Source organism: Carex rostrata, chromosome 27, assembly GCF_964058835.1.
Source record: "Carex rostrata chromosome 27, lpCarRost1.2, whole genome shotgun sequence".
NCBI lineage: Eukaryota > Viridiplantae > Streptophyta > Magnoliopsida > Poales > Cyperaceae > Carex > Carex rostrata.
The window spans coordinates 6,885,621-6,892,693 of record NC_135944.1 but is presented as its reverse complement, the minus strand read 5'-3'; the positions used below and the strand labels follow the sequence as shown (position 1 = coordinate 6,892,693).

At 33.6% G+C, this 7,073-nt stretch overlaps 1 protein-coding gene across 2 annotated transcripts; it reads left to right on the top strand.

Annotated features, from left to right (window-relative positions):
- Nucleotides 1-430: 430 nt before the first annotated feature.
- Nucleotides 431-6,830, top strand: LOC144545087 (LEAF RUST 10 DISEASE-RESISTANCE LOCUS RECEPTOR-LIKE PROTEIN KINASE-like 2.5). Of its 2 annotated transcripts, XM_078293656.1 has the most exons (3): nucleotides 431-1,138; nucleotides 3,886-3,915; nucleotides 5,550-6,830. In XM_078293656.1, the coding sequence occupies exons 1-3, from the start codon at nucleotides 472-474 to the stop codon at nucleotides 6,716-6,718; spliced, it is 1,866 nt and encodes a 621-aa protein (XP_078149782.1). In that variant the 5' UTR covers nucleotides 431-471; the 3' UTR covers nucleotides 6,719-6,830. The 2 variants fall into 2 exon arrangements, with proteins under 2 accessions (XP_078149782.1, XP_078149783.1); XM_078293657.1 differs by lacking the exon at nucleotides 3,886-3,915.
- The last annotated feature ends 243 nt before the right edge of the window (nucleotides 6,831-7,073 follow it).

Sequence of the window (7,073 nt, the reverse complement as noted above, 5' to 3'; positions counted from 1 at the left end):
ACTATTTAATACCCATGTTATTACAATAAAGAATTTCTCCCATCCGGATTTTGAACTCACAATCTCCCACATTAAATATCATGTACCTTTGCCTCTAAAATAACAAATTGCAACTAATAAAGGACACAATGGGTAGTATCTTATAAGACCGATATTTTTTCTAAACAAGTTACAAATTTTTTATTCTATTTAGTTAAGTATAATGGGTATTTTATAAATTTAAAATGAGTTTTCATATAAAAAATAATAAAAATGAGTAAATTTGTGAGTTTAGAAAGCTTAGCGGGGATAATACGTGATTTTGAAGTTTAGAAGATTAAATACGTAATTTTGAAGTGTTTGAGGAGTATATGTGAAATTCCCTCTACATTATGGGATATAAGGTTGAAATAGTAGCACTTCTGCAACCATATCTTCTGCAAAATTTAGAAATATCTATAACTTAATATCTCTCGCTTAGTTCCATCTTTAATGGCCCCTTCAGTACTGGCCTGTCTTATTTTCATTTTCTTCCTTCCCTCCTTCTCCAACTCATGTACCCCTACACTTCCATGTGATCCTTCTATTCAAATTAAGCCTCCTTTCTATTTCCAATCGGACATTACGGTGGGTCCTAATTGTCTTAGCAATTTACTGATTGGATGTGACCATAATAATAAGCCATTTCTCTCTTTGTTTTCTGCATTATTACCATTGGAAAGCATCTCATATGACACCAACGTCATTACAGTTCAAGATCCTTATCTTAGTATTTCTTTGAAGAAATCTGGCTGTCGAAATCTTTATTTTAATTTCTCTAGTCCTATTAACTTGTACCCTGGGTTGTATGATTTATTGAAGAGTAGCCTCTCTTCTTTGAGATGTGACCCTCCTGATCATATACAATCACTACCCAAGATATTTCAAAAGGATTACAACCTTAGCTACTCCCCGTCTCTTGGTGAAGATGATCATAAACCTACGCAGAATTGTTCGAGGCCTGACAATTCCCTTCACCCATCTTTTGAGTACATTTTCTCATTTGAAAATGACAGCTCACAGCTGTTTCTGCTATCAGCTAGCTATTCAAGTGACCTTGTAGCGCGGCCCGGTTGCTTTGCAAACTGGACAATGGTTTTCGATCCTGAAGATGTTGAAGGTTAGTAGCTTGCATATATTATCAATTTATATATCCTGTTATTTTTCTTTAACCTCTTTGTAAATTATGGACAGTTCATGTCTTTCTTTTTCTGTAGATTTTCTTTAATCTCTTTGTACGTCTTTTCTTGCTCCCTTTATTTAGGCTGCATATTATGTAGGCTTTCTTATTCGGTATCTAATTATGTTTCTCAATTAGCGGAATCAAATCTAGCTCCCTTTATTTGAATACCAAAAGATTTGAAAATAGTCAAGTGAACCATGCACATAAAGTACATACGCTTACGGCTATGTCATGTACTATTATACTACCAGCCTGATTTCTTTTAACTGAAATATGCAAACATCAAATTCAGTGGTATTCTCATATTTCACCGATATTTATCTCGACTTCTAATCGAGAGGACCAGTTTGGAGACAGGTAAAACAAAAAACCAAAAAAAACAAAAAATTGAAAAAGTTGTTAACAGTTATTTTAAATTTGAGGGAATTTCAAGTATACCCCTCAAAAACTTCAAAATAACGTATTTCTCCCTCTAAATTTTGAAATTACATATTCCCCCTCTAAACATCAAAAACTCACATATTTACCCATTTTATTGTCTTTTCTATTAAAACACATTCTAAATTTATAAATACCTATTTTACCTTTTTATTAAAAGGCATAAAACATCCATCTAGCTCCAATTTGAATCTAAAGTTTCCTCTACCATCCGAATTGCTTTGAGATCCGTGCACTCTAGATCAGCACAAATCTTGAAGCGACAAACACGGAAATTGAAGCAATGTGCACAGATCTTTATGCGATGCACATGGATCAAAACTGTTTTGAGATTCGTGCAGGTTAGATTAGCATGAATCTTGATTCGAATACGCAATAATCTTATTGCAATGCATGCAAATCGGACGGTAGAGAAACCATTCATATTCAAATTTGAGTTCGATGAGACATTTTATACTTTTAATGAAGGGTAAAATAGATATTTTATAAATTTAGAATAAATTTTAGAGCAAAACTAGGGTGTGATGTGCTCACCAAGAGAGGTTAGTGAGCACACCTCCAAAATACTATTGAATTGACTTCGAACTATGAATCCAAACCGTTGAAATCCATGTACTTCGTGAGTGATGCATGTACATGCAAAATTTTGAAAGTTTCGAATTCATTTAGCACATGGTCAAGCGGTCAAAACAATGAACATTTTATAAGTTATTTTTTTAATTGTTTTATGTATCTAATTTTTTATCATTTTTTTGACTGCTTGACTATGTACTAAATAAATTTGAAACTTTTAAAATTTTGCATGTACATGCATCATCCACGAAGTACCTGGATTTCAACAGTTTAGATTCATAGTTTGAAGTTAATTCAATAGCATTTTGGAGGTGTGCTCACCAACTCCTCTTGGTGAGCACATCACACTCTAGTTTTGCTCTAAATTTTAATATAAAAGATAATAAAATGGGTAAATATGTGAGTTTTTGAAGTTTAGAGGGGAAAATATATAATTTCCAAATTTAGAGGGGAAAATACGTAATTTTGAAGTTTTTGAGGGGTATACATGATATTGCCCCTTTAAACTTTCTTTCTGAGGTACTCTAAACCCTTATTTCTATTTTATTCAAGGGCGGAGCCACACACAGCTTGAGCTAGCAGCAAATTACTTTTGGATTTTAAAAAAAAAAATTATATCCGTATATAGTAGACTTGGATATAGGTTTCATCTAACCCTTACTGAGCCTCGTCCTAGGTGAAATCGGTCAACTCGCTGCAAATTTTGGCCGAGTTTTTCATTTTAAAAAAATAGAACGAAAGGGGGATATATATATAGGAAGAAGAGTTTAAAAGTGAGACTACAATGAACCTGTTATTCTTTGTTAGCCAAATTCTTTTACAAAGGAATGAGTCGAACTTTAATATAAAGCATTAAATTACATTCAAAAGAAGGATAACTATGCTATGCTTGAAAGTAAAATTTATATTTTATGCTTTATTTTAATTTAACTTTGCAAAAAATTTCGAGTCTCAGATTTGATGATTGGACTGGTTCTTACTAATTATCCCGTTTCCGCTTCTGATGATAATTAATAATAATAAATTAAATGAAAAAATAATATAAATTAATAAAAAAAATTCCTACCTCTCATGAAAATTCTAGCTACACCCCTGTTTCATTAGCTTGTTTCTTTTCAGTCAATTGTGACAATTTTAAGAAAAGCTTTCAAACTGAAAGTAATGTGACAATTATTTCTTGATTTTTTCAATGTTGTTGGAAAAATCAATGTGGTGGTGTCTACTATTGCCTGCCTTCTTTTCAGCTAATGCCTTATATTAAGTACACCAATGCTGCCTTCTTTTCTACTTCCCCTCTTATTAAATATTGACAATGACTTTGCTTTTTCAATGGTTGAATTCACTATTAGATATCAAAAATTCTTAAAGGCTCTTTATATTCAGTTCGCCATCTATTAGATTATTTCAGAAAAGATAAAAGAGTATATGTCATACTTAGCTTTCACTTGGCTATATAATTATAGAGCATTAGTAATAAAAATCATAGTTTGAAGGCAACTATAAAGACTAGTGGCTAACAACAGAAAAACCCTGTTAAATTCTTCTTTAATTTTTTTTCTTTTGAACCTCATAATATGCTTGCAAAACATTTCTGACACTGATGTACTCTGGAATTTTCAGATTCCATTACTAATAACAGTCACTGACCTCTCTATTTTATTTATGCAATACAGAAAAAAAGACAAGACAAACAACTTTGATAGGTGAGGATGGTTTTTCTTCATCATGATTGATCTCAATACAGCAAATCTGAGAGTAATTTTACTCTTCATTTTTTCACACTTAAAAGTACTAATTATTCTCTATTTTCACATCTATATTTTGTAAGATACTATTTAGCTTGCATCCTCTCTGTTCATCCCATTTCATTACATGCTTTACCTGACCATTCTTTCAGATCACCCAGACAAGGTGGCAAAAACTCTGAAAGAAACTTTATTTTATAATTATGCAATATTAGGTTAAATTTACTTTGATATGAAACCATGGTTCCGGAAATCGGAATCGGATTTTCGACCGCCGAGTCAGAATCGGAAGAATCGGATCGATAACTCGGGTATTTTTGGCAGAAGTCTTGTTTTGTAGCAAAAAAATAAGAAAAAATTGATAAAAATAATTTGTAAAAAAACTATGTTAATTAAGACAATATTACACTTAAATAATCCACTAATTATATAATATATTACAAATATTATAAATAGAACACATTTTTATTGCCAGAAGCTATATCGAGCTGGCTGAATCATCTCATTGTCCTCTGTATTAAAATACAAATAGAAATATTATTGTATATAGTCAAAAAATAAAAACATTAATATAATGTCAAATGAAAAATTAGTAGGATGTCATTTCCCCATTCCTGTCATTTCTTCCATTTTTTTTTTTGTGAAATGTAAAAAAATTATGGAGTCCGACAAAAAATTTCCTTTTTCATTTCTACTATCTTGAGGAGTCCACATATCTTTCCTTTCAACCTGGAACTCAAAAAAAAAAAAAAAAATTCAACCCGCTCTTGAGGGGCCCACATATCTCTACTTTTTCATTTACGCATTGACCAACCCACCCATATCTCCTTCTTCTTCACGACCTCCACATGGGTCAAATTCAACCCGTTCGCCCTTTCCTCTGCACTAGTTACTTAGCAAAACCAAATTGAACAAAAAAAAATGCAGAATCGGTGAGAAGATCAACCCAAAACATGAGAATCTGTCTGGAATCAGTGTAGACTTGCTTCACTCAGCCGATTCATCACTTTTCAACCAAGATTTTCAAAGAAAACTCGCTCGCCGTGTAAGTTTGTTTGAAATTCCGCTCAACTCGGTCTAACACGGCTCAACTCGGTGTAACTCGGCTTGACTCGGCCGAGTCAAGCACTGTTCATCCGAGTTTTGCCGAAAAACTTGCATAGGCGTGAAACTCGGGTGAAACTCGGATCGGACACGGCCGATTCCGAGTTGACTCGGAATCGGCCGATTTCTGGAACCATGTATGAAACCAAGTAATAGAACTTATACTATATACAATATCAGCTGCCAGACCAGTTCACTAGCCATGATCTCTGTGTTGAGCTATCAATGTAAAATATCCCAACGTGCTCACATTAGGATCCAGCTAAAATTATTCTACCTAGAGGAAGGTAATTTTAATTTCATATTTTATATATTAGTGACTTCAATGGTTATATATGCAAGAGATTGTTTGCCAGTTCAAATGATTAAAAATATTCTCTAGTTTGCATTAAATCTGCAATTAGTTTCTATAAATAATTTAAAATATTTCCACTCTATAGTTTGTAATGTATATACATACAGATTAGTTATATTTGGTTTAAATGTAGGAACCGCAGTAGGATCTTTAGCATTCCTTGGAGCATGCCTTATTTTGTATTTAAAGCTTCGAAATAGCAAAAATCCTGCCGAGTGCATTTCACGGAGCAAAGACAGACTTGAAGGAAATATTGAAATGGTCTTAGAAAAATATGGATCGTTTGCGCCAAAAAGATATAAACATGCAGAGGTAAAGAAAATTACCAACTCGTTTCAGGATATACTAGGTAAAGGAGGTTTTGGCACTGTATACAGGGGAAGACTGCATGATGGCCGTTTGGTTGCTGTCAAAGTTTTGCACAAGTCTTCATGTGATAGAGAGGAGCTTTTGAATGAGATCCTGAGCATTAGCAGAACTTCTCATGTCAATGTTGTTAGTCTACTAGGCTTTTGCATCCAAGGCTCTAAGCATGCTTTAATTTACGAATATATGCCAAATGGATCACTCGACAGTTATATATACTCTGAAAATCCAAAAGCAATTCTTGATTGGGCAAAGCTTTATGAAATAGCAATCGGTATTGCAAGAGGTTTAGAGTATTTACACCGAGGTTGTAATGCACGTATTGTGCATTTTGATATAAAACCTCAGAACATTCTATTAGACGAAGATTTCAATCCAAAAATTGCAGATTTTGGTTTGGCAAAATTGTGTCGGCCAAAAGAGAGCATTGTTTCAATGGCTGAGATGAGGGGAACCATCGGGTACATTGCTCCCGAAGTCTTCTCAAGGAGCTTTGGAGTTGTTTCAACAAAATCTGATGTATACAGCTATGGAATGATGGTGTTGGAGATGGTAGGAGGAAGAAGGAATGCAAAACCAAGTGCTGAAAACCCAAGCCAAGAGTACTTTCCACATTGGCTTTATGATTGTATTGTTGAAGGCAGTCCAATACAACTACAAGCTTGTGATGTATTATCAATGGAAATTGAAGAAATTGCAAAGAAGATGGGCATCATTGGTTTGTGGTGCACACAAACGACGCCGGCTAATCGGCCCTCGATGAACAGAGTTGTGGAAATGCTGGAGAAAAGTTTAGACGAACTAGAAATGCCATCAAAACCATACCTGTGTTCTCCTCCTCATTCCACAATATTATCATGTACTTCTCAAACTCCCAGGTTTGGATTAAATTCACAGTCTGCTTCTGACTGTTTAATTGGTGCTAACATATTATGAGTATATGGGTATTTAGAATGACAGGCATTCTTCAATGTTATTTGTGTAAAAAATTGAAATTTCCTTTTATATTTTGAATGTTTACATTTGACGCTATATCTATGTAAAAAATTGAAAGTTGCATTTGTATTGAAAGCACTGATGGAAAAGAACTAAGATTTATGTACATTTATGCATAATTAGAAGCTACCAATAATATATATGCTTGAAAATATCGTGTAGTTAAATGAAAAAGTATAAACAAAGAAGTGGCATTAAGAAACCTTCCTCTTATAGGCCTTCGGGCCGCGCTGGTATTAGGTACGAAACGTAGTAATATATATCATCTTCTTCAAAGCTTCCCACTGGAAAAGGA

Coding starts and splice junctions, on each gene's coding strand:
- LOC144545087 (XM_078293656.1), top strand. CDS start 472: ATGGCCCCTTCAGTACTGGCCTGTCTTATTTTCATTTTCTTCCTTCCC. Junction 1,139..3,885: donor CGATCCTGAAGATGTTGAAG/GTTAGTAGCTTG, acceptor TATGCAATACAG/AAAAAAAGACAAGACAAACA. Junction 3,916..5,549: donor AAGACAAACAACTTTGATAG/GTGAGGATGGTT, acceptor GTTTAAATGTAG/GAACCGCAGTAGGATCTTTA.